Below are 25,717 nucleotides of genomic sequence, written 5' to 3' on the forward strand. Positions count from 1 at the left end.
TGATTTTCTGATATCCTTATTCGTTATTTAGTCCTTTGACACAACCTACTTAAATAGGTAACTGAGGTGATCAACAAATGGCCAGATCTTCGAAGGATTTCTTTTATTGCACACTCAGTTGGAGGATTAGTTGCAAGATATGCAATTGGTAGATTATACATACCTCCCGAAAGAAAATCCCTGGAGGATCCCCTGGATACTGTCTGTGATGACAGTAAAAGAGGTACTATCTGCGGTTTGCAAGCAATGAATTTCATCACAGTAGCTACACCTCATCTTGGATCTAGGGGAAACAAACAGGTAATCTTTCATATGTTTTACCTATATTATGCAAGTCTTTAACTTTCATATGCTTGTAAAAATTAGCTGGATAGAGATTGTATTGGAATTTAACTGAAATGTGGCATCACAAGAGATGGTGAGGCTCAGCAGCAGATTAGACAAAACAGGTTGATTGTCAATATGGTATGGATATTTTCCTCGTGTGAAAAATGCAAGCATTGGAAGTTTTGCAAATGTTCAAGTGAAAATAGGGGGAAGGAATTAAGTCCTTTTATTGTATCTAAATCCCATTAGTTTTCTCTTAGGTGCACAAGGATTTGATTTCTTTGGAGAAACCATGGTCTGATATCAGTTTTGACGAATCGGTGTCATACTGGTATTACTGGTGATTATCAACTTGTACTGCATGGTATTATTAAGTAAAATAATAAATAATGTTTTGCTAGTGTCAATATGTATGTTTGGATACCGGTACATAGTTGGACTGATATGGTCAAGATTTGAAATCTTGCTTTAGATGTAGAACTTCATTCAGTATCCGTCTGCTATTTTGATTGACCTTTTGTATTTAAGAGTGCAACTTTTACGTTTATAGGAATAACTCTCCATTTCTTCCAACAAATTTAATTGTTACTTGGCTGCAGAACTTCCATGCTTTAACAGTTTGCTTACTTGTGTCTTCTGAGTGAATTTCTAAACTTGTCTTTCATCGCTCACAATAGGTGATCATTGTGTCCACTTTTAGGTGGCTTCATGTTGTAATGCAAATGTTTTTACTTTGAACGTTTTCCTCCAAGTTTTCTCTTTGACCTAATGTATTTTGCTGGCTTTAGTAGATGTTAGATGTTATGCCATATGTTATTTTCATGTATCAGAAGTTGTGTTTCATGGTGGACGTCATATGTATGATATTATATGCTTTGTTTTATCACTGTATTCTAGTTTTTTACATGGGGATTATTCACAGGTCCCATTTCTTTTAGGCGTCACTGCTATTGAAAAAGTTGCATCTTGTGTTATTCACTGGATTTTTAGAAGAACTGGCAAGCATCTTTTTCTAACAGATAATGATGAAGGAAAGCCCCCATTGTTGCAACGAATGGTGGATGATTGTGATGATCTTCATTTTATGTATTTCCATCTGTCCTTGCTTTAGTTGAATTCATCAATTATGAGATGCTATTTCTGGGTAGCATGACCAGATCATAAAAAAAAATGAATCCAGGTCTGCTCTGCAAGCATTCAAACGCCGAGTGGCTTATTCCAACGTTGGCTATGATCGTATCCTTTTCCTGAAATTTCTTGGTTTTGATTTTATCATTCCCACGCCTATAATTTTGGAGACATTTAATTAGTTGTCAAGTTGTTTTCCAAACTAAATGACATCAAAGACATAGTTGGCTGGAGGACATCATGCATAAGACGCACTTCTGAGCTGCCTAAGGTAATGGTGTTCTGTTTACAGTTTCAATAATTTACTTATTTGTTGTTGGGTATGGTTAGATTGGTATTGAGCTTTCATATATTTTGCCCTCCAGTGGGAGGATTCTTTGAGTGAGAGATACCCACATATTGTATATGAAGAATACTCAGCAGGAAGCAGAAATGATAAGTGCGCTAGTGACTCACTTATGAATGATGACTGTGATGTGTTAGAAGGTACATATCATTCTTCCCAGTAGTTTCAGAGTAAAGTGAAATTAATTGCAATTCTCATTATGGACTGTTCTTTTTGTCTGCGGTCTTTCATTCCTGTCGATGAGGTTGTTCAATCTTTTTCTTGAATTCCTGTGTTTACTATAATGATCTGTGTGGTGATACAACTTCCTGGTGAATCCATTTCCAGTTTATATGTGTACATTTTGTCTTGAAACTCATAGCCGTTTCAGTCCTTATTTCTTCAATGTCAAATGATGCTTTACGTAGAATCTGTAGTGAGAAAAGCTTTAGAAACAAGAGGTAGTCATTGGATAAAGTGTCGAAAGGATGCAGTGCAGTAATTCAGTGTATTTGCAATGTTTAAACGTGCTGCTAAACTTTATGTTAGATGTGTAATATATTGATCAAATCATGAGCTGTACATGAAGTAATGGTTTTTAATTGAAAATGCAATCTAGAAGGAAAAGAAAAGTAGGCGTAAAGTGGTTGAATGCAGCAAAGTTGCTGACATCATATGTCACCTAAAAAGTGCTCCAATTTCAGTGTGAAAAAAAGTGCATATGTGGTGCAAATTCTTGGCAAACTAGTCTTGTGTTCTTTTCATGGATCGGTAGAACTATCGCAAAGATCAAGTGGTCTCCGGCACACTGGTATATTGCCAGTTGAGGACCATAATATCAAACTCTGTTCAGTAGTTGCGGTGTTATGCATGCATAATTGCTTGTGTTGAGTTTAAATTAAGCAACAGTATTAAGCATTGAGAACAAGTTAATATAACCTGTTTCCGGTTGAACTATTATTTTACACCTTGAATCTGTTGTGCAGAGAAGCTGGTGACAGGCCTCACTCGTTTGTCTTGGGAGAGGGTGGATGTTAGTTTCCACAACATCAGCATCCAGAGGTTTGCTGCACACAGTGTGATTCAGGTCAACTTTGCCACGACTTCTCCCTCCTTTTATTGATCGTCCTCCTTTCTTCGGACATTCTTTAGCTCTTTAGCACTTGTAATTGATCTTGTTATTCTTCTCCATGCCTGTTGGATATCTGTCAGGTTAAGGATCCCTTCATGCATTCAGAAGGTGCAGATGTTATACAACATATGATCGATCACTTTCTTTGAAAGAGCTAAAGAAATTTTTGGCCGTGCCGGACACCCATCACTCATCGGGTATCGATAAAGAGCTCCTGAATTCTCGATACAAAACTGGCTAACGAGATTAATATAGTTATATCAATCAGCCTAGAAGCTTTTCTTATCTTAATCCTGTAGTTCTCAGATCTCTTACTGTCAGCATTGGCAACTGTATAATAATAACATTTAAAGTTTCAAAACATTACGAGATTCAATATATTTATCCCTTATATTTGTCTTGTCATAATAATTCTCCTCATTCAACCTGACTACGAATGATCCTTTTATGTGGAGGGGAGTCGAATTCCTTTGACCTGTATTGCATAGATCATGACCAAGACACGAACCACAAACCTTTTATGATCGACATTAATTACATCATGGTAACACAGGAGTAATATACAAAAAGCATCACAGCTCTCACTCTATGCAAGTGGATCATACAGCTAATCTACTAATGAACACACACACAGACACTGGGGTAGTGCTCAGCACAGGACATCCTTGAGTAGCTTGTACCTGCGGCCGGCCGGCTTTGAAGAAGACGTACTGCTGCCACTGGAGCCCCGGCTGTCGCTGTCGTCGACTCTGCCGCTTTGCTTAACCTTGTCGCCCTTGGCGTACGCAGTACGTCTACCAGCTGCTTCGGCACTGTCTCTCCCTTCCGACTTCTTCCAAGGCAATTCATACTTGTCCCCGATCCTGCCTTCACTCAGGCACCAATCGCATACCCCTGCAGACCCCGCCGGCAGTTCATGATAGAAGTTGGTGCAGTAGCTGTAGACAACGAAGTCCGAAGAAGTTAGATGTCTCCAACGTAACAGAGAGAGAGAGAGAGAGAGAGAGAGAGAGAGAGAGAGAGAGAGAGAGAGAGATGCTGATAATGTACGAGTGCTGGAAGCGAGAGCGGCATCGGGAGCATCGGAAGAGTTTGTCGGGGAAGCCGATGTCGCCGCACATGGAGCAGACAGCGTGGGTGCTCGCCATGGCTATGTGGAGTAGCCTGGTATGGCTTTCAGGAGGAGAAGAGGAAGAGGAGCTGCAGAGGGAGAAGGAAGAGAACAAGTCGCATTTAAGAGGCGGTACAAGGCACAGGAGAACACGGAAATGGGACAAAGAGTAAGCGTAATGGTATTTGTCATCGTTATCCGTATACATGCATGTGCATGTGAAACGTGACCGTGGCCAACAAGAATCCACTCGGACGGACTGACTCATCCCTGAAACTTTCGAGCCTCAGGGGTGATGTCACATCTCACGACAAAGGACCACGCGAAACCGCATTAAATCATGAATTATATGTTAGGAGTAATTTAATGATCTCAACGTGCACTATATTCGATACCGATTCAATTTCGAAGCGATTGAAATGTTGCTCCATCACTCGCCTCGTACCTCATGATCGAATGGCAGATAGAGATGGTCAAGGATTACGGAGAGGTAAAGGTCAGGAGTTGCAGAAGCCATTGGTCGCCATCAACCTCGCAGTATCAGAAGCAGAGCAACAACATGGGTTGCTGCAGCTGCGGCTACCAGAAGTTGCTGGGTATGGAAGGGGCACATGCGTGCCTGGAATTAGGAGGTAGGTGGGAGTCAGCCATGGGCTTTGGACTCCACCATTGAATGTACTCCAAGGGGGAGCGTCCACCGAAGGAGATGGTTCATACGAAGGTGCGTCGTTAGATAGACCCACCGAGTGTTTGTGGTTTTGCGTCTGTCGATGGCATCTCATCTCTTTACCTTTCCATGGTCGCATACGAGAAGGAATGGATGGCCATTACGGCCTTCCTTCCCCTCTCTGTGTCCTTCCTACTCGGCATCATCTGCACTTGGTTGGGATGCTGTTGGGGGTGGCAATAAATGGATTCTTAATGCCTTTCTTTGTCTCTCTAAAGTCAACAATTCGTGGTCCTTTTTTACTTGACTATCGTGTAACTTTCCAGTACTCATTGTCCCAAGAAACACCTCTCCTTTTTTCACCTTTAACTCGTCCTATACACAGAACTCAGTGATACAGAGAATTTACATAGTTGATCATAACTAGCTGTGAGATGATGTTGGAGTCGTGCAGGCATCACCACAAAGTTTGGCCCGTGAAGATCTATTATTATTGTTGTTGTTTGGACACCTCAAATAGTTATTTTGTTCTTGTTGTACTCCACCGATAAACAAAAAAATTATTTTTAGGAATATTTTCGTAACACACATTTATATACAGTCGATAATTCGGATGTTATTTTAAACCATAAAAATAAATTTCTATGCAAAATGTTCATATTTTGCTTATCAATCTCCTTTTTCCTGTTCTTCCACCTCACAGAAGCCTTTGGCAATGGCTCGCTAACATGTACGTAAATGCATCTTAAGCGAGCCACAGTTGATCGCTCGCTTGAACAGATGCCACACTTCGTTTGCTGTAGGTGTGCTTCATGACCATTCACATCAAGATCACAGCTTGTGCAGCTGCAGTATGTGACTGGCTAAGTGGCCACCATCACGATTCCTCTTCTTGCAAATGACATGCTTTAATGCAGTGCTGAGATCAAGGGATGAGAGTTTGGCAGTGATATACCTCCCGCTTGTGGAGCTTATGGTTCAGCTGCGTCGAGCGGTAAGCAAGCATAAAGATTCAAGCTTTAGGGCTTTCCGCAGTCATAGCGTGGGTTCCCATGGCGAACTGAACTCGGAGGGGCATTTGGTGTTTGCGCAACTGGGAAATCAGTCGCAGCTTCTCGGACATCGGCGGCGGCGGCCACGGCCATGGTGTTGAGAGTTCGGACAGCGAGGGACGGTTTCGGCGTCCAAGATGGAAACTTTATAAACGTACCAAGTAGGGTTCCGGCTCTGCTTCCGTCTCGAGGAATCGGGTTGGTATTCACGGGAACCGTCGGATGGGATCCAACGGAGGACGTGGCAACCATCGAAGAGTCACGAGTGAGGTATGTTCACTCGGGGGTCCTCGGAGACGCCCTAATTCGCAATTCAATTTTTATCTCGTTTTGGGTTCCTCCGTGTTTCGATGACCTCCATCTTCAGATCCGCGAGCCGCATTCCTCTCGTCTCTATCCGGTCGTTCGCGGTCCAATCAAAGACTGTCGCTTCTCCAATCCGCCGCTTGTCGTCGTTCTCTAGGTGAGAATCCTTTCCTATTAACAGCGGTTTTGTGATCGGAATTTGATCGAAATTTTCGATCATTTTGGTGAATTTTATTAATTTTTTTCTCTCCATAATATCATTTGATTTTGGCCACACTTGTTGATTTTCTTGTGAATTCTCAATCAAGGGTTCCTGTGGAACTGGGTTGCTGGGGTGGTTCTTTCTTCCCTTTGCACAGTGCGGTGGCGGCGGCAAAATTGACTTCGCAGCTGAGCTCGGCGTCTCGGAGCGCTCGGGCTCTTTCACAGGGTTTCGTCGGCCGCGCCTGTCCGGGACCCTAGTGATGTTGTTTCTCCCATCAGGTTATCTGTAAGTAAGTTTGTTTCTCTTTATCCCCTTCGAATTATCAAGAATCATGCTTCAAGTTCGCGATCAGTGACGAATTTCTCTTTTATGTATGAGTTCTGATGAAAACACTATCGATGATCGTTTGCTTGTTGAAGTTAGCATCTGTTTTCGCTGACATGTTGGTAATTTGTGTTCTCTTGGTTTGATACGGAAACTTGGAGAAAATTTTTATTTACGAAGATCATGTAGTAGAATATTACCTCCAAGAAAATAAATCCCAGCCCCCACACAACACAAGTAGCCTCCCAAGATCATCTTCGAGGAAACTTCCTAAGCTGAGCTGACTATTATTTTTAGTTAATCCATCCATCTTTCTCGAGGCAGATCCATCTACATGATGTTTCTATACCATGAGAAAGATGTGGATGATCAAGTTTAAAAATCCAGTTGACTTGTCATGATGTTCTCCTTTCAGCATTGCCGACAAGAAATATCCGTCCAATCATGTTTCTTTTCCTTGTTTGATTATGAAAAATTGCTGTAAATATCGGCTTAGGTAGTTAGGTTGTCTTCAGGAATTCTAGAAGTCTTAGGTGTGTTTCTAACAGCTTCATAAGATTGAAACTTGGCTCGTGAACTATAATCCTTGAATGACGATGTCAGAATGATGTGGTTCACATTCTAATGATGAAACTACAAATACGACGCACTGATCTTTGGATAACATGACATGATACCTTGATCCTTGAATTTGACCTTTAAACCAACTTAGTTACCACCATCTGGTATCTGGCAATGTGTTTGTAATGGAAGTGTCAAAAGTTAGATGTCATCCACGATACTTTGTTGCCACTTGTTCCATGATCCTTCCAGTGTTAGATGGAGGATCCTAAAATGCAAACAACAGTTGAATATCACTGATTCTGGAGCTGTTAACTTGCATTCGGTAGTCAAAAACCTTAGCAGACTAAACTCAGATAACTACAGAAGATTCCGGTTACGAAATTTACATCTGAAGTTCACTGAACAGCTATGAATTTCTGCAATTATTAATTTTGGTTTCATTGTTGATGAAGTGTTTACGGCTATTACTTTGTGAAATTTCACAGGATTTGTTCTCATATATGATATCAATAGTCAATTTAACTAAATAGCCAACCTATGTTAGAAAACAAGTACATATTCCTCGACAGAGAGAATGATGGTCTCCCACAAACATGCGAGGACCCCCCACACATGGGCTCCATCATCAGGTGCCCGAGAATTGACATCACCCTCAACAGTTTTCAGTGCTGATTGAGCTTAAATACCACAGTCCAACAGAGAGAATGATGGTCGAACATTTATTGATTTTCTATTTTAGAAGGCAAATGTTTAGATATTGCTATGCTTTCATGGTCCATTTTGAAAGGCAATCATCTCAAAACTTTCATCATTGCATCACAATTATGCAAAACAGCTCAATGATTGTTGAAATCGTGACTCTTCAGTTTTCAAGTACGCATCTGCTAGATGACCGATCAACGAAATAAAATATCATCTGATAGATTCACATGATTAAGATTATTTTCCTGGAGATCCATGTAAATTTCACTTGTGAGTTCACATGCGTATTCTCATGTAATGCACAGGTTGACTAGTTGTGGAGCAAGTGCTGACTGGTAGATGGCTTGATTTGATACATCAATGTGCCATATGATGTTTTGACTAGTTGGTTTCATTCTAAGCTGAAATCCCACTAATAATCTCGGTTGTCATGTGGTGCCCTCCATAATACCAGTCCCTCTGCATGTGGCAGATCAAACTAAATGTGCCAGAGATGGGTGTTGACAAAATACTATGTTTTGTGCCTCTCTCTTCTATTAACTTGTAGGGCAGCTATGGAGTAGAAAATAAAATTATCCTCTTCTTAAATTATTGTTTACATAAAAATTTATTTGAGTAGATAAAGTGCAAAGAGAATTATGGCCGCATGCTTTAAAAAATTGATGTTTTCCAGACGAGAACAATGGAGCGTGAAAGATTTGGTACCATCCTGCATCACCAAGGATGATTCACCGTTGATGCAAAATTTGTGGTTTACGGAAGGATGGCTCATCTTCTGAGACGGTGAAGTTGATCTCACTGCAATGTTTTTACCTGTTATTGGATTGATGAAATTTGTACAAGTTCACTTTTGATCATACGAACTAAGCGTATATTTCGACACTGTTCTTGTGCTGACTCGCAGACATTATCTACTTTATGGTAACAGGTGGGCCTTAAAAGTCAATGTTCGTGTTAATTTTGACTTGCGAATGATTTCCATCTTATTAACAGGGAAACAGAGGTAGTTCGTGCCAATAAGCCATGGAAGACCAATTAACACAGATCTAAGTCTTTTTACTGTAGCCATTTTAGCACCTCATTATCCGATGTATCGTAATTCAGAGCCAACCTTTATCCTTTTCCAAAACCTGTAGCATAAAAAAAAATATATTTGGGTTCTATAAGAAGTCTTAAAATAATTAAGATTAATTATATATTATTCCTCTTAGTTATTTTTTGTATCTCGATCTTTATACTTACGAAAGTAATTTCTTTGCGCATAGCACACGTAAGAATAAACGAGATTAAATATTTTACTTCTTTATGTATAGAAGATAAATAAGATTAAATATTTTACTTTAATATAGAGATTTTAATATAATTTTAAAAAAAATAAAAATAAAAAAATATTAAAGATAACGAACTACAGAGATTATATTAATTAGCCCAAAAAATTACTACTTAATCCCCAATAGATTTCGAGGCCACCGCTGTGACGGTGCGAAAGCCATTTGACTCGATCTTGGCCGTCGAATTCTCTGGGCATCACTATCCACCCCTCCGCGTGAAACAACCGAGTTCTGGCCGTAAGCCTTCCTCTCTTCATCAGAAAAAGAAATAATAATAATAACAAGAAAAATTATAAAGAACACATTTTTTTATTCCTTTTTGCCGATAAAGAGCACGTATTCCTCGAATCGGCGGAGGGAACCGAAAACCCAGTCTGCGGTCGCCCAAATAGGATCTAAAGAAAGGTCGGGCAATTGGATCAGGTGAACCTCTTCCTTGTTTTCTTCGATTCTGTTATTTTTCTTGCTTGCAATCCGTGCTTGCTGCTACTCTTGCATCGGATTCTATGATTTCTTCTTTGTTCATGAGAAATATTAGGGTTTTAGGTTATTCTGAAAGCATTTTTTTATTACAAAGATTAACCATAGTAAGCAACTCAAAATCAAAAGAAAGAAAAAGAGAGGATAAGATATGGGGACATCTTGGAGATTATTGGTTTTGGGGCTTACATTTGGATTTAGCGAAATTTCGATGTGATTACTCTAGTGGATCCCGAGGATTCTTTTCGACCTAATTCTTGATAAAAAGGGGAATTCGGAGGGCCTGGCTTTGAGGCTAGTGATTCGATAAGATGGATTGAAGGCAGGGGGAGAAACCTAATGATGATGTTGGTCGTGTTGGCCAGCAAATGTAAACTTACAATTTAATTATGATGAATATTGCACGCATGTCTTGTGAATCATTCTCTTTCTTTAAACTGAGAACGCTTAACTTTTTTATAGTTTTATTGGTTGAAATGCAATAATAGACTTAATAGCTGATGCAATGTCATATCTTCTCTGTTGGCTTCCTTGCTCTGTAAACTCTCTTTAGAATTTGGAATGTTACGCACCCTTGAGGTGTTCGAGAATTTATCTTTCTTATTATCATGCAAGAATCATTGGTTAGAGCAGGACGTTTTCAATTTTTGTTGTGATTAATCTGTTAAAGAATCGTCTTAGTCTATACTCTGTTTGTCTTCATAAATGAGTTTAGCCAAACCATTATTATTCTGGTTTTGGATGGAAAATTTTACAGTCATAAGGACCATGAGGATCTCTGGTAGGACCTCCAACAAATTGATCACAGAGGGAAAATCTAAAGCTAGCTTTTGTTGATTTTTTTCTTACAACAACAACAGTAAAACCGTAAGTCCCAACTATTTGAGATCAACTACATGGATATTTTGTCGTCATTGAAATCGTTAAAAAATCATATGTTTAATTAAGTTCAACATTTTTTACATATGTGAAAAGCCATATTTTTTACTTGTGACTTTTTTTCGCACAGGTAGCATAAATTTAGCCACAAACTGGTCATGTGTAGCATAGTTTGAACACCATTGAGCAACTACAATAGCTCACTATATCTTTTTCTTACAGTTCTAGTTGGTTCAGCGTAATTCGTCCTCTCGGATTGAATAATCTTTTCATGCATTTTCTTGAATTTTTTGAGGAAGTTTGTTATTGCAAATTTCATGACAATATTCTACTGGCTTCTATTTTTAAGTTACGTAATCTGTTATTGCATTATAAGGATAATCTGATAATACAAGAAACTACAGGAATGAGTTTTGGGTAACAGTTATATCTTGCTTCTTGGAACAAATAATGTTCCTCTACTCATCTAACGAATGAAAGGTTGATTACCATTTACCAGCATGCTGAAATCCTACTAGAACTTTGTGGCAAGCAGACAACAACCATATGATGGCCTCTTTATCATGGTCTCCACTATGTGTGAAGAGGAAGGCAATTCTTGATATCCAAGCTTGTAATTGGAGACTACCCAAGTTGTCAAGGCAACTGCAGAGTCCAATCTTCCACAGAAAAGGGCTAAAAAATCTGTCCTTGTGTCGGAGCAACCTCTTTCCCTGGGAAGCTGAGACTCCTCCATATGCTACTACCGATGATGGTGATGCTATCATCAAAGGAAGCAATATTGTCGAAGCCATTGATGCAGAAGATAAATCAGGTATTCCTATTTTTCAGGGTGAAGAAGATGTTATTGATATGAAGAATCAGCCACCTTTGCTGCACCAGCCTCTCAAGTGGCCAATGTGGCTTTTGGGGCCTTCGGTTCTTCTAGTTACAGGCATGGTGCCCACGCTATGGTTGCCTCTGTCCTCTGTATTCCTCGGTCCCAATATTGCCGGTCTTCTTTCTTTAGTCGGACTCGACTGTCTCTTTAACATGGGTGCAACCTTATTTCTTCTAATGGCTGATTCCTGCGGACGACCGCCAAGAAGCTCCATCCAACAGAAGAGTCAAGTGCCACTTGGCTACAGACTCTGGAACCTGGGAGCGAGTGTGTTGGGATTTCTTGTTCCTTTGGTGCTACTCTTTGCGTCTCAGAGAGGATCGCTTGAGCCACATCTTCCATTCATCTCATTTGCTGTAGTGCTCGGCCCCTACCTTCTGCTGCTCTCCATACAGATGTTGACAGAGATGCTGACATGGCATTGGAGGTCGCCAGTGTGGCTGGTGACACCCGTGGTGTACGAAGCTTATAGGGTGCTGCAGCTGATGAGGGGGCTCAAGCTGGCTGGTGAGATCGGTGCACCTGCATGGATGATGGAAAGTGTTCGGGGGTTGGTTTCATGGTGGGTGCTGATACTTGGGATTCAGCTGATGAGGGTTGCTTGGTTTGCAGGATTTGCCTCTCAGAATCATCAGTAATCCTCAGTTCAGCAAGTGGCACAGACCTACAAGTGTAGTAGTACGATTGGATGTAATTCTCCAGCAAAAACATTGTAGAAATCTGTAAACACTGTAAAGTGCAGCAATGGTCATTTCTCAAGGACCAAATATGTTACACTGTAAACAACCTTTTGTGCAACTTAGTCTCTCCTTTGTTGATGATAGCAGTAGAAACGATATATTTGTATGTAATAAAGAGATCAAAATGTTATATTTTTGTATGTAATAAAAGATTGAAATTGTATACTACTGTTATTGTTTAGGGTGCATACATACATGTCCTTATATGTTTCGACAAACTTCCTCATCATTCTCGTTATAACTATAATTCCATATAAATTTCTTGACCCAACTATACTTACGTACCATAGAAGAGATTAAAATATAAAAAGACTTTAGGGTTTCTCGTCATGATATTTAAATTATTATGATTTTAATGGTTCTTCATCGATTTTTTTAATTATAAAAACACATAAATATAGACTATTCTGATTTTATTTTGATTACAACATTTAAAATTGTAATATTTTATGATTATGTTTACTAGTAGTTAAGTTGAATTTATTGGACGCATGATAACGAAAGCAAAATATTTAAAATTTTAAATATTATACATGTAATATTAAATTTAAAGAATATATATATATATATATATATATATATATTTATTTATGGACTTTGAGAATATATATATATATACGTACGAGTTCAAGGATGACATACGTAGATTTCTTAGTATACATATCAATGAAACGAGGACAAGAAGCTGTAAGGCGAAGGAGTTCACGTGTTTCCTTCGATAACTGCACCAGCACGCATTTTACAGTGAATCTGGGAATAAAAGACAGCACTCCCATGGATTACCACCAGCATGGATTCCTTCAGATTAATGGTCTTGGCTGCATCTGCAAACACTCAAATCAAGAAGCATCAAAGCCTCATGGACGAGGGTTAGCTATGTGGTCAAGAAGGGCTTTCAACCAAAGCTCTTGACGAGAACTCCTCTTCATGTATACATGATTCAGGCATCTGTCACACAGACACAGAGAAGAGAGAGAGAGAGAGACACAGCAACTCATCCGGAGAGCATACTCACGGATCGATCAGAATCACCTTCTTCTGACATGCACGTCTCCCAATGCCATCCATCGGGTTCGCTTTGCAGCAATGCAACAGGTTTATTTCCGGGAACTCGCCAAAGAATACTCGAAAGCTCCTTCACGAGACTGGTCTCAGCTCACTACAAATCCACCAGTCGTCCTTCGGCTCCATTCACAGTTCCAATGGCCACCAAAGCTCTGATACCATTCCTCTTCGTCGCCGCCGTCCTCGGTTCGACCGCATCGGCCTGCGGCACCTGTACTCACCCGACGTTCCCTCGCCCACCCTCCTCCAAGAGACCACCGAAGCACCTGCCACCCTACACCAACCCTCCCGTGGTCGGGCCGCCAGCCGAAGGCGGCGGTGCTCCTCCGGGAACCTCGCCGCCGGCCACGTGCTCGCTGGATATTCTGAAGCTGGGCCTGTGTCTCGACGTGCTGGGGGGGCTGGTGCACGTCGGCCTCGGCAAGCCGGCGGAGAACGTGTGCTGCCCTGTGTTGCAGGGCCTGCTGGAGCTGGAGGCGGCGACGTGTCTTTGCACCGCCATCAAACTGAGGCTGCTCGACCTCGATATCTACATCCCCTTGGCGCTGCAGGTGCTCATCACCTGTGGCAAGGATCCAGCTCCCGGGTACCTCTGCCCTCTTAGCTAGATCTGCGATGGAAGTTGGTGCTTAGGATTCTGCTGCTAGGATTTGGGACTGATGGCAACATTGCTTAGATTTTAGGGGTTCGGATTAGATTTCTTGCGTCTTCGCTTTGATCATGCGGCGTGGTGAATGTAATTAATCTCTCATATATTTTCCCGCATTGAGGTCTTATCTTGTTGACTTCTCATTAGTTTTACGTGGTCTCAAACATTATCCTATTAGTACAGATTAACCAGCAATCTATCGTTGGAGGTTTAGATGCTTTCAAGAACTGGATTTGGGATCTCATTTGACTACACGTGTTGTGACGCTTTCTTGCTCCTTTTGACGAGTGATCTCTCATTTACTGAGACATATGCACTGTTTTGGAACATACACATGTCCGAATACACAAAACAGAGTATCCATTTTATACACGTATATATTAGCTTGACATACACTTATATGGCAACTAACAAGCCCGCATTATACTGTAACATTCACATCGAAGACCAGAAAACGAAGACCATTAATAGGAACTACTGCTGAGGTCTCAGATCATTGCTTCAGCCATTCACTATAGTGCCGCCTGCATGCATCAACAGAGACGTCAAAGAACCACCAAGTAATCGAGCTCAAAGAGTGAGATCGATGGCGAGGGAAGAATGTACGTACCGTTAGGATGGATGACTTGCCCAGTAATGTAAGATGAGTCTGGCGTCGATGCAAGGAAGACGTAGGTCGGCGCAATCTCGTAGGGTTGCCCGGCTCTGCCCATCGGCACCTCCTTCCCAAAGTTGGCCACCGCCTCCTCCGGGAAGGAAGCCGGTATCAGCGGCGTCCACACCGGCCCCGGTGCCACTCCGTTCACACGAATCCCCTTGTCCGCCAGTTGCAGCGCCAGCGCCCTGGTGAAGGCGACGATCGCCCCCTTCGTCGACGTGTAGTCCAGCAGCGTTTTATGGCCCTTGTAGGCGTTGACGGACGTCGTGTTGATGATGCAGCCACCTGCCTTCATTTGCTTCACCACAAACCTTCGTCAAAAGATCAAACTGTCGATTAGCAAATAGGAGTGGGAGAGAATGAAGCCATCGTTTCTAAGGCAAGTCTCTTACTTGGAAACGTGCATATAAGAGAAGATGTTCGTCCTGAAGACCCTCTCGAGCTGCTCCTCGGTGATGTCAGTGATGCAGGACCGCTCGTACTGCTCGGCCGCATTGTTGACCAAGATGTCGATACGCCCATACGCGTTGACCACTTCCTCGACGACCTTCCTGCAGTTCTCCTCGTACCCGAGGTCGGCTGGGATCGCAATGGGATCCTTGGCGTCGTGCTTCTTGATCTGCCTCAGCATCTGGAGGGTGTCATTTGCATCTTTGAATTCCTGAGACTTGACATATGTGAACGCCACGGTCGCGCCCTCCTGTGCGAAGCAGTAGCACACCGCCCGCCCGATGCCAGAGTCTCCTCCGGTGACAAGCGCTACCTTCCCCTGCACATGAGATTACACCGATGAACCCATCAGAGCCAGTCTTGATTAGACCGATTTAAAACAGAGGCACAAGAGAGAGAGAGAGAGAGCCTGAAGCTTGTTTGCGGGCTTATATTCGTCACTGATGGGCTGAGGCGTGGGTTCCATGATATGCTCCTTGCCGGGTTGGCGCTCTTGGGTCTGAGGAGGGAAGTGCTGACCTCCTGAGGCCATGGTCGTAGAAGAAGCAAGAAGCCCACGAGGACAGCGTGCAGAAGAGGCGACGGGAGCCCCGGCTATGAGAGCTCACAACACAGGAGAGAAGATGACCTGAGAATTCCGCGAGGGCGACGTGAAGTGGGTTATAAGGCGACGGAGGGAGACGGGACGATTGCCGCGTATGGCGCGTACGTGGCGTGAAGTTTGGTCTACGTGGCGGTCTTCTCATGGCGCATGTGACGCACGTGTCGGGCATGGCTGGAATGAGGTCGTGGGATGGCGGATATGGATCAACGTCGAGTGCAAGTCAAGTCAAAACGAGCAGAATGTTGACTTATGCCGATCAAATCAATTGAATTCTGACCAAATTAATCTAAAATATTTGCTATGTTTAGTGTCATTAGACATAATCAAAATAAACTGCCTTGCTATATGATTTATATATAACATAAATCACATGCACAACCTAAATTTATTTTGCATATAATTTATATATAGTTTCATAATATAAATATTTCTGTGACAAAAGAGTACCACAATACAAATCCAAAATGAATGGCATTGCATAGTTTAGCTATATTTGGAACACAATCCAAATCCCATAGCATGTAGGATTCAAATCTAATTGGATGCAAATAGAGTCTCAAAGGCTAAAAGAAGTTTATTGCCTACATGAATCCAAGTCCAATATAAACTTAAAAGGATGCCCAAATCTTATTGGTCACCCATAAATGGCATAAAATTGACCTATAAATGATCAACCTCGATCTGACATTAATAATAGATATGGATAAAGATATGATATTGAATGCTGACATCAAATACTTTATCTTGTGATAAATGATGATTTGGCCAAGCGAGTGGACCATTTAAGTGATTTCACAGCCACAAATATATAACAAATATAGATATTTAGGGAAATACAAATTTAGCCTGAAATATAGTCATTCAAGAAGAAATAAAAAAAAACATTTTATTTAATTATATACTTTTTTTCTACATCACAATCAAATATCTACTTTTATTATGCATCAAAATAAAGTCTAAAAACTATTGTATCTCTCTGCCGAAAGCACTCCTACCAGACAACTCTAACATGGAAGAACTATTTCTACCCTTAGCTCATATTCAAATTTGGGGAGTACTTAACTCCATCAATTGTACATTAAGAGACAGGATTAATGCCTCTTTTTCACCATAATATAACCATTTTCCTTCTTGATCCATCATTAATCCAAATTTAGCCCTCTTAATTGTACATAAAAAATAGGACTGTTTCACCAATTAATATTTAAAGAATAGTAGTGGGTGACACTTCTCATACAAGCATGCCAAGTCCTACCTGAACCCTTTAGATCAATCCATCTCCAATCTGATCACTAGTCAAACAAAGTTTAATTGTTCATGTTATGGGATTGGTTGGGTCAAACCAATCTACTTTACCACTTGAACTTGGATTTAGTGGTCATCATGATGGCCTACTGTGTTCAACTCTATATAGCTTGATCAAAATAGTGGTTTTAGATATACTCATAAATTGGCTGAGACTATCATCAGATCACATAGGAATAATCATATGAAATAATAATAACAACTAATAGCCTGAAAGATAAATGAAACTTGGAAATATAAGGCCATCCAATAAGAAAATTGTGGGACAGTGGCATCTGCCTTTTCTTTGGAAAAAGGCAGTCTTTTCCCTTGACCAATCTGACACCTAAGTTGCTTTCAAAAGTCATCATCTTTGTGAGCATCTAATAGGGCATGGATGAGTGTTCTGCATTATTGAATTCACAAGGGAAGAACTTATGGACCACTTGTGTGAGTCACACCAGCTACCTGCTCATGCTATGCATGAGTTCTATAACTATGATGCAGATAATAGATAATAAGCTTTTTTTGTAGATTACAATCTAATGTTAGTTTGTCATTGACCCTTGAAATGCACTATTTGTATTTGACAAAGTTTTAATCTCATAACACTACTTCTTTCATTTCTTCCTCCCATGACCCACAGAGATGTCATATTCCATGCCTTCTTGGTGGGCCAAGAAGAGAAGAAACCAGATTGCCACAAGGATGAGTGGAAGGCAGCTCCCAGCTACCCTCTTCCCAGTTAATCACTACATTATCAACTCAACTCTTCTTGGAAGCAGAATCTGAGTCACTTCATGTGGACTGAATTGTGTCATTTCTGTTCCCTGCCATGAGCAGAGGGGGGGAGTAAAAGGGAATAGGAGGCTTAGAGGTACCCTTGTGTCGTTTTTTAATGGGTGAGCCCATGTGAGGAGGACTCCTGTCCCTCTGCTCCTGTCCTTAATTTTCCTTTTATTTCTTTTGGGTAGTCTTGAGTCCTTTATCTTATACCTTTTTCATTGCCACACCAACTCAGTAAGTTGTGAGGGGATGTCTCATGTTTCTCCTCCCCTTCTCCCACAGTAGGCCTCTTGAGGAGGTAAGAAAGGTAGGCTTGTACTTGATGTGATCTGCTATAGTTCACGGTTGGAGTAGTTGGTTTAAGAGCTTTTCAATCAACAGTTTAATGTGTTTAGAAATACATGTGATTTTTCCAGTTGATTCTTGCTGTGTTGTGTGTTTGTCCCCTCTTCTCTTTCCTGCTGCTGCTGTTGCTCCATTTCCATTGTGGAAAGCCTCAGGCTGCTTTTGCTTTGGATTCCACTGCTTTTTGGTTCGATGTCTGTGCTTGCTGGGTTTATTTGTTTTCTCATTTCAGATTTTACTGGTGTTCTTCGCTTGGTGATGATGCATTTGTGAGCTTGGTGCTCTTCAGATCCATTTGTTTTCTTTTCACCAAGATGTCACCTTCATGCATCTTTTGTCCTGTAGTTTATTTGTGTCAGGCTCAGGCTCTTGATGGATTTCTTCTCAGAACCTTCTTTTGCGCAGATTATTTTCTTCATGTTTTCATCAATAATTGTATGCACCCGCTTTACTTCAGTATTATTGGCCTGTCTTCGAGCCTGGTATTTTGGCATGACTTATTTAGCTCCCGCTTGCCTCTTCGCAGGATCGCTAAGACTGCCCCAAGAACAAACTACAAAGAAGAGAAGCCGCTGACAAGTTTGTGCTGGTATGTGTTCTTGAATGTATGGCTAATTTTTCTTCTGCTTCATCACCACTATCTATGTTTCGTTTCTGAATGAAGCTACCTACTATGCTATTGATGGTTCTCAGGCTTTGTCTTTTTCCCTCTCTGCTCCAGTTGGTGCATTGATCTTAAGATTTAGCCTTTGCTTGTTTGAAGTCTGAAGGCTCTACGTGTAAAATATGCAGGTCTAATGGCCAAAGACAATGTTGGATCTCCCAAGATCCATCAGTTAGATTTGAAGAGATGGCGGTTAACGCATCTCTTAGCTGTAATTGGCCTCTGCGTTCTGTTTTACATCCTCGGGGCTTGGCAGAACAAGACTACCCCATCACTCACTGCCGACTCCGGTCTCACCACTAATGTTGGATGTGAATCTGTTCTCCCGAAATCCAATGCCTCAGCATCCTTGCCATCAGATGCAACTCTCGATTTCGATGCTCACCACCAGCAGAGCGTGGATGAAAGGTCCATGGTGATCGAGAAATTCCCACCTTGTGATCTTAATTTTAGCGAGTACACACCTTGCCAAGATCGCGCCAGGGGGAGGAGGTTCGCGAGAGCAATGCTGGTGTACCGAGAGCGACACTGTCCCGAAAAAGATGACTCCATACGGTGCCTAATTCCCGCCCCACCGAAGTATAAAACACCTTTTAAGTGGCCTCAAAGCAGGGACTATGCTTGGTTCGATAACATTCCTCATAGGGAACTCAGCATTGAGAAGGCTGTCCAGAACTGGATCCAGGTAGAAGGCAACCGGTTCAGATTCCCTGGCGGTGGGACGATGTTCCCACGAGGTGCTGATGCTTATATTGATGATATAAATGATCTGATTTCATTAACCGATGGTAACATCAGGACTGCGATCGACACAGGCTGTGGAGTAAGCCATTCATCATCTCAATTGAGGTTTGGATATTTTTGCATTTGAAGCAATCTAATTTCTGAGATGTGTAATTTTGTTTGCGTATTGTAGGTTGCCAGTTGGGGTGCTTATCTGCTGAAGAGGGATATTGTAACTATGTCGTTCGCACCGAGAGACACACACGAGGCTCAGGTGCAGTTTGCTTTGGAGCGAGGAGTTCCAGCCATGATTGGAGTGATGGCAACACAGCGGTTGCCATATCCAGCTAGAGCTTTTGACATGGCTCATTGTTCTCGTTGTCTGATTCCTTGGCAAGCTTATGGTAATTTATCTTATTACCAAACTCTTACTTCTATATGTGCTAATGTCTTACTCCTAACAAATCGATATTTATGGATTCGCAACTTTCAACTGCTTCAGTTATTTGTTTCCTTTATCTTCTAAAGAAGAAAAATTGAACCAATGCAATATTTAGTTTTATGGTCTAATCTCTACAGAGTACTTACTGATAGCTTTCTGCTTTGCAACTTTAGCATGAGTCGGTGAGAAATTTTTTTGACATGTCCATGGGTATTTTTGTACCAGATGGGTTGTATCTAATTGAAGTTGATCGAGTTCTAAGACCAGGAGGTTATTGGATTCTGTCTGGTCCTCCAATTCACTGGAAGAAGCACTATCGAGGTTGGGAAAGAACTCAGGAAGATCTGAAAAAAGAGCAAGATTCAATAGAGGAAGTTGCTAAGCGTCTATGTTGGAAGAAATTAATCGAGAAGGACGATCTAGCAATTTGGCAGAAGCCCATCAACCATGTAGAATGCATTGAAAGTCGAAGGATCTACAAGACACCTCACATTTGCAAGAATGACAATGCTGATGCTGCCTGGTATGACCATACTTGTAAATTACCAAAGAAACCTCAAATACTTCATAAATGGATCGAAAACTTCATCTTTTTCAAACAACTATAACTTCATGTCCTTGAACTACTCGTGGTATTTTTCAGGTACAAAAAAATGAAGACCTGTATAACCCCATTACCAGAAGTGAGCAGTCAGGATGAAGTTGCAGGTGGTGAACTCAAGAAATGGCCTGAGAGGGCATTTGCTGTTCCACCAAGAATAAGCAGCGGATCGGTACCTGGGTTGACTACTAAGACATACAAAGATGACAATACAATGTGGAAGGAACGGATAGCAAACTACAAGAGAATTATTCCACCTTTGTCTCAAGGACGATACCGAAATGTGATGGACATGAATGCATACTTGGGTGGATTTGCAGCAGCTATGATGAAGTATCCTGTGTGGGTGATGAATGTTGTCCCTGCAAATTCAGACCAAGACACCCTTGGTGTGATCCATGAGAGAGGATTTATTGGAGCGTATCAGGACTGGTGTGAAGCTTTCTCAACTTATCCTAGAACTTATGATCTCATCCATGCTAGTGGCCTTTTCAGCATTTATCAGGACAGGTAAAGGTTCCTTTTACAATCTTCCTTTAACTCCTTATTGATATGGACAGGTAATTATGTTCGACAACTCCCTGAGACCAAATCTTGCTGATATATAGTACAGAATCGCTGGATTTCCCTGTTCATTATTAGACTCACATCTTGTCATGTTCGCACTAAATTAATTTTCCTTCCCTGGCTAAGAGAAACATGAATCATCAATGAAAAATGAATTTATTTGGTCTGGAACTAACAAAATCTCTAACATGTGAACACCAACAACTAATTGATCATATATTATTTCCGTTATATCTCCCTGTTGTAACTTCATATGGTTTCGCGAGATACCAGACTTCACTACATTTCTGGTCGAAGCTAATGAATCTTGAGTCCTATTTGAATTATCGTCACTTCCTCAATTGGAGCAACTGCCCATTTGTGGTTTCTGGTCATTGTTTGCAGACTTACTGTATCTACTATCATACAGCATTTCCACATATCTGCGTTTAGAGCAATGAGCACCGAATCCCTGTTCTCTCGAGTCTTAACCATATTTATTTGCTTAAATTCTAACATATTTGGAAGTTTTTGCAGGTGTGACATAACATACATCCTCTTGGAGATGGATCGGATACTGAGACCAGAAGGAACGGTGATAATACGCGATGTCGTCGATGTCCTTACTAAAGTTAAGGCGCTAACAGATGGACTGAGATGGAAGAGTCAGATCATGGATCATGAAAGTGGACCTTTCAACCCTGAGAAGATCCTTGTAGCTGTCAAGACTTACTGGACTGCTGAGCCCTCCAAGAAGCAATAATTGATATATTTTTTTGTCATAATATGTGAACTAATTTGCCTACTTTAGATAGGGGATTGGATTTCATGCAGGTCTCTCTACCCAACCACTGTGTACTATCCAATTGTATCTGGCTTTTGTTCTATACTTGCAGTTTCTCTTGTTCTCCTTCTCACTTTTGTTCATCTGATTCTTTGACAAACTGTGATCCCAATGGGGCTGTGAGATGGCTGCTAATGTGCCAAAAGAATCACAAAACTTGCTGTGTTGTTCTCTGATGTTGCATCATCATTTTCGAAAGTGGGAAATAGATTAATATATCCCTTAATTTGTTGGCATGTTATGAGATAAATCTTAGGGGGTGCTTTTATTTGTCGTTCTTTTTTGGTCGAGACACCAAACAGGGAAATGACCCTTCCAGCGATAGTCAATCGCAGGAATCACATACGATATCTGTGGGAGCCACTCGACCAACGATTGGTTGGACGAACGTTCTACCCTGTTTTGTGCCTGGCGAAGACACTAGATCGTCGATTCTGTCCTCAGACAAATAGGATGACCCACCGACACCCAGAGTTGGACCCACCATTAGGGCTAGCTTATATGCCATTCACAAGGCAGGTAGTCCCGTGGGTAATACCAGGCGGAGAGCTGCTACACCTGCTCACTATGTCCACCCCGCTATTTCTTTTTCTCCTGTCTAAGTTTCGTTTCGTTCCATCTTCCGATCCCGATTTCCACGAGTGGGCGGTGATCGATGGGTTGGGTTTGCGGTCGAACGGCTCCGCGACGAACGGCCGAAACTCTGCCGGCCTGAAGTTCCTCATCGGCGGCCCGCTGGGCCGAATCTGCAAGGACCGCGGCATCACGTTCGCCTTTGGTTCTGGTCGCTTCGAGAACGGCGCCCACCTCGAGGCCGACATGCCGCCGCCCCCCTCACCCACGTCTTCAACGCGGCCGGAGTCACCGGCCGCCCCAACGTCGACTGGTGCCATGACCATCCGCGCCAACGTCGTTGGCACCCTCTCCCTCGGCGACGTCTGCCGCGAGCGCGGCCTCCTCCTCGTCAACTGCGCCACCGGTTGCATCTTCGAATACGACGGCGCTCACACCCTCGGCTCCGGCGCGGGCTTCAAGGAGGAGGACACGCCCAACTTGGTCGGGTCCTTCTGCTCGAAGACTAAGGCCATGGTATGTGATGCCCTCATCATTCTCTTGTAAGCATGTGTCTCCACCCTGTCGGTGAAGACCGGTCGAAATCTTGAATCAAGAACCAATTCATGGTAGACATCGATAATTCACGAGTTGCGGCAGGGCAATCCGTAGGTGGATGAGTAATGTTTGTCGATAGAACTCATCGACGAGATTCTTGTTCTGTAAACGGTTAACAAAAGTAAAAAATATGTCGCTATGTAGTTTCAAGGAGGCTGGTCTCGCGCTTCTTGATCTTCTAGGACAATATAGTTCTCTAGATTCTCCATTCTTGCACAATGGATTCATGATCCTTGAGAGTCACTGAAAGAGTCTAGTTTGGGAGGGATGCATTGAGGTGGTGTTGGAGATCTGATCAAGCGAGACGATCTCTTAAGTAGACGATTTTGCTACATTCGTAGCTCCCTCTTTACTCTGATAGATGACTTTACCAAGCGACACAGAAGGCATCATGTCGATTACCATAATATACAGAGGACAAAAGAAATGTAGAGTTGTTGAATACTTGAGATTCGGATTCCATTGTCCTTCACTTCAGTTGCTTGCAAAATCTCATAAATCAAACAATGTTTTAGACTTTTCCATAATTTTCTTATGCTGCCTTATGCAATTAGATCTAAACTTTGCAATGATTCGTGATTCTTTCGTTTTTCTATCTCCATGAGCTGGGGGTGACATGATCAATCACCTAGTATTTCTTACCAAGGCAATCTACCTTTATTAGTATTATAAAAAGAAATTTGAAGCATTTTCTTCTTGTTCATAATATGTGCTTTCCTAATGCTTGCATGTAGACTTATCATGTTGCTATCCATAATGATCAATTTATTTACTGTTGCACATGCAAAATAGAGCTTGTCATCTGTATCCCTGAACAAACTAGCAAGCACAATTCTACCTGCAATTATGAATGTTTTTGCTTGTTTGGATTTTGCCCCTCTAAGGTGCAATTACAGAAATTCCCCTTTAGAATTAGATTCCTTATCATCACTAAATACCCTTCCTGACTCTGTTGAGATATTCAATTGGCAGGTGATACTCGGGTTTGAGACCACGTGTAAGTGTCATATATGCTATTTAATGTAATGAAAATTTATTTTAATTTTTTAAGAAGTAATCTGCGTCCTGTTAGTTTCACACATAAAGAGCACTAAAAGAGCTCACTATCAGGTTGAATGACTGTATGCATTATCTGATGGTTAACTTTCTAAACTCATGTTTTCTCGGTTATCATGTTTTCTGAAGTGCATTATCGTAAAAATTGTGCAACTTTAATAGGTTGAAGAACTGCTGAAGAACGTGTGCACCCTCCGTGTTTGGATGCCCGTCTCATCTGATCTGTCAACCTTCACAATTTCACTACCAAAATCACCCGCTATGAGAAGGTTGTTAGCATAACAAACTCCATGACCATTTTGGATGAACTTTTGCCTGTACCGATCGAAATGGCAAAGCGGAATCTCACTGGGATATGGAACTTCACCAATCCCGGTGTTGTTAGCCATAACCAGATCTTTGAGATGTACAGAGACTACATTGATCCAAAATTTACTTGGAAGAACTTTAACCTTGAGGAACAGGCAAAGGTGATAGTTGCCCCTAGCAGCAACAATGAACTGGATCCTGCCAAATTGAAGAAAGAGTTTCCAGAGCTACTGCCGGTCAAAGAGTTGCCGATCAAGTACGTCTTCAAGCCTAATCAGAAGACATCCATGACCTAGGAAGTTGCTATCTGAAGTTCTATTTCTTTGTCTCGGTAAGGCAGTTATTTCAATTTGGTCGGTTCGATCTATTCATCAAATGACAAGCGTGTGACTGATGGTTAATTATGATTCCAGCCCTTTGTTCTATGGCATGAAATACCACCAATGCCAAGGAAACTGTAGCTGAGAATTTTGTGTTGTGCTGCCGCTTCCTGTATCGCAGGAGCTGCTAGCAAGAGCTCTGCAAGCAATGTGCAATCTTAAGTCATGGTTGACTTAGTATCAAGGATTCAAATATCCATGAGCTTTGTTTTCGCAGTAAGCATTTGCCTGTCATCTTAGTTTCTTGAACTCATTTTTGACCAAGTTGGAAATTGGATTTATTAATCGTGGCGAAACTTTTACAGTGTGGTAAGCCACTGAGCATGTGTCAGTTCTTTTTTCAGTGCTTTGATGGCATCAATAAAAGGTTATCCTTTTATGTTCATTGCTATTTATGTGGTAGAAATGTTTATATTTCTTTTACATTCTACCTTAGCTTACTGAGTTTGCAGAACACGTGATGCCTCTATCCATATCCGTAGTCTTTTCCATGTGGCTCCACTGCATCAGCACTGGGTTGTCGAAAAGGAGTACAACATCCTCATTGCGAAGCATACACGAAAGAAATGCCGACTCGAGACGCAAAGTAGTGCAGTTGCAGAGTGGTTGATGTGAGTTAAATCCGAGGGGCAAACATGTTATTTTCTATATATTTTTGAAAGATAGATAAGTAAAAATAACTGTAATTTTCAAACAGCCAGAGCTTATTATTGGTACCACTTTGGGCTATGGTACGGTGGATCAATGGACGAATGGTCGATGCTTTATCTTTACATGATAGTATCTTATGACTGATACTATCGGATTTTGTTTTTTAATCATGCGCTCTTGGTGGATCAATGGACGAATGGTCGATGCTTTATCTTTACATGATAGTATCATACGACTGATACTATCGGATTTTGTTTTTAATCATGTGCTCTTGGAGAAACCAATCGGGTCGGTTGATGATGATAAGGATGGTGTGGTTGATCTCTTTAAGATGATG

The 25,717-nt window shown here is 41.6% G+C and overlaps 6 protein-coding genes, 1 long non-coding RNA gene and 1 pseudogene across 12 annotated transcripts; 6 read left to right on the forward strand and 2 right to left on the reverse strand.

The window, feature by feature from the left end:
• Nucleotides 1-57: 57 nt before the first annotated feature.
• On the forward strand, nucleotides 58-3,303 carry LOC135586658 (putative lipase C4A8.10; the record flags this gene model as incomplete). Its single annotated transcript, XM_065175703.1, has 7 exons — nucleotides 58-300; nucleotides 1,250-1,413; nucleotides 1,508-1,563; nucleotides 1,674-1,726; nucleotides 1,821-1,941; nucleotides 2,767-2,867; nucleotides 2,993-3,303. Coding segments are annotated over 7 exons (807 nt in total), but the record flags the coding sequence as incomplete, so codon positions are not given.
• Nucleotides 3,304-3,404: 101 nt separating this feature from the next.
• LOC135655146 (protein PARALOG OF AIPP2-like) lies at nucleotides 3,405-6,012 on the reverse strand. The gene is made up of 3 exons (XM_065175706.1): nucleotides 5,646-6,012; nucleotides 3,963-4,112; nucleotides 3,405-3,850 (listed from the first exon to the last, which is right to left on the reverse strand). Exons 2-3 carry the CDS (start codon nucleotides 4,058-4,060, stop codon nucleotides 3,562-3,564), a joined length of 387 nt encoding a protein of 128 aa, XP_065031778.1. The 5' UTR covers nucleotides 4,061-4,112; nucleotides 5,646-6,012; the 3' UTR covers nucleotides 3,405-3,561.
• Nucleotides 6,013-6,034: 22 nt separating this feature from the next.
• Nucleotides 6,035-8,431, forward strand: LOC135655147 (uncharacterized). 2 transcript variants are annotated; one of them, XR_010503421.1, is made up of 3 exons: nucleotides 6,035-6,205; nucleotides 6,357-6,542; nucleotides 8,149-8,431. It is a non-coding gene; the product is annotated as an uncharacterized LOC135655147 (long non-coding RNA). The 2 variants fall into 2 exon arrangements; XR_010503422.1 differs by having other exon boundaries at nucleotides 6,357-6,538.
• Nucleotides 8,432-9,442: 1,011 nt separating this feature from the next.
• On the forward strand, nucleotides 9,443-12,318 carry LOC135655144 (uncharacterized). Of its 2 annotated transcripts, none has more exons than XM_065175704.1 (2): nucleotides 9,443-9,597; nucleotides 11,033-12,318. In XM_065175704.1, exon 2 carries the CDS (start codon nucleotides 11,080-11,082, stop codon nucleotides 12,049-12,051), a length of 972 nt encoding a protein of 323 aa, XP_065031776.1. In that variant the 5' UTR covers nucleotides 9,443-9,597; nucleotides 11,033-11,079; the 3' UTR covers nucleotides 12,052-12,318. The 2 variants fall into 2 exon arrangements, with proteins under 2 accessions (XP_065031776.1, XP_065031777.1); XM_065175705.1 differs by having other exon boundaries at nucleotides 9,451-9,597; nucleotides 11,069-12,318.
• Nucleotides 12,319-13,158: 840 nt separating this feature from the next.
• On the forward strand, nucleotides 13,159-14,003 carry LOC135655140 (36.4 kDa proline-rich protein-like). The gene has a single exon (XM_065175700.1). It carries the CDS (start codon nucleotides 13,197-13,199, stop codon nucleotides 13,824-13,826), a length of 630 nt encoding a protein of 209 aa, XP_065031772.1. The 5' UTR covers nucleotides 13,159-13,196; the 3' UTR covers nucleotides 13,827-14,003.
• Nucleotides 14,004-14,208: 205 nt separating this feature from the next.
• LOC135655141 (glucose and ribitol dehydrogenase-like) lies at nucleotides 14,209-15,592 on the reverse strand. The gene is made up of 4 exons (XM_065175701.1): nucleotides 15,385-15,592; nucleotides 14,918-15,294; nucleotides 14,478-14,836; nucleotides 14,209-14,391 (listed from the first exon to the last, which is right to left on the reverse strand). The coding sequence occupies exons 1-4, from the start codon at nucleotides 15,505-15,507 to the stop codon at nucleotides 14,369-14,371; spliced, it is 882 nt and encodes a 293-aa protein (XP_065031773.1). The 5' UTR covers nucleotides 15,508-15,592; the 3' UTR covers nucleotides 14,209-14,368.
• A 2,075-nt stretch (nucleotides 15,593-17,667) lies between these two features.
• LOC135655148 (probable methyltransferase PMT17) lies at nucleotides 17,668-21,887 on the forward strand. Of its 4 annotated transcripts, none has more exons than XM_065175708.1 (7): nucleotides 17,668-17,956; nucleotides 18,521-18,583; nucleotides 18,787-19,481; nucleotides 19,575-19,785; nucleotides 20,049-20,346; nucleotides 20,467-20,934; nucleotides 21,508-21,887. In XM_065175708.1, exons 3-7 carry the CDS (start codon nucleotides 18,792-18,794, stop codon nucleotides 21,731-21,733), a joined length of 1,893 nt encoding a protein of 630 aa, XP_065031780.1. In that variant the 5' UTR covers nucleotides 17,668-17,956; nucleotides 18,521-18,583; nucleotides 18,787-18,791; the 3' UTR covers nucleotides 21,734-21,887. The 4 variants fall into 4 exon arrangements, with proteins under 4 accessions (XP_065031780.1, XP_065031781.1, XP_065031783.1 ...); XM_065175709.1 differs by having other exon boundaries at nucleotides 17,668-17,947; XM_065175711.1 differs by lacking the exon at nucleotides 17,668-17,956 and adding an exon at nucleotides 18,077-18,181.
• Nucleotides 21,888-22,371: 484 nt separating this feature from the next.
• Nucleotides 22,372-25,458, forward strand: LOC135655143 (bifunctional dTDP-4-dehydrorhamnose 3,5-epimerase/dTDP-4-dehydrorhamnose reductase-like; annotated as a pseudogene).
• The last annotated feature ends 259 nt before the right edge of the window (nucleotides 25,459-25,717 follow it).

Source organism: Musa acuminata, unplaced genomic scaffold (genome assembly GCF_036884655.1).
Source record: "Musa acuminata AAA Group cultivar baxijiao unplaced genomic scaffold, Cavendish_Baxijiao_AAA HiC_scaffold_95, whole genome shotgun sequence".
Taxonomy (NCBI): Eukaryota; Viridiplantae; Streptophyta; class Magnoliopsida; order Zingiberales; family Musaceae; genus Musa; species Musa acuminata.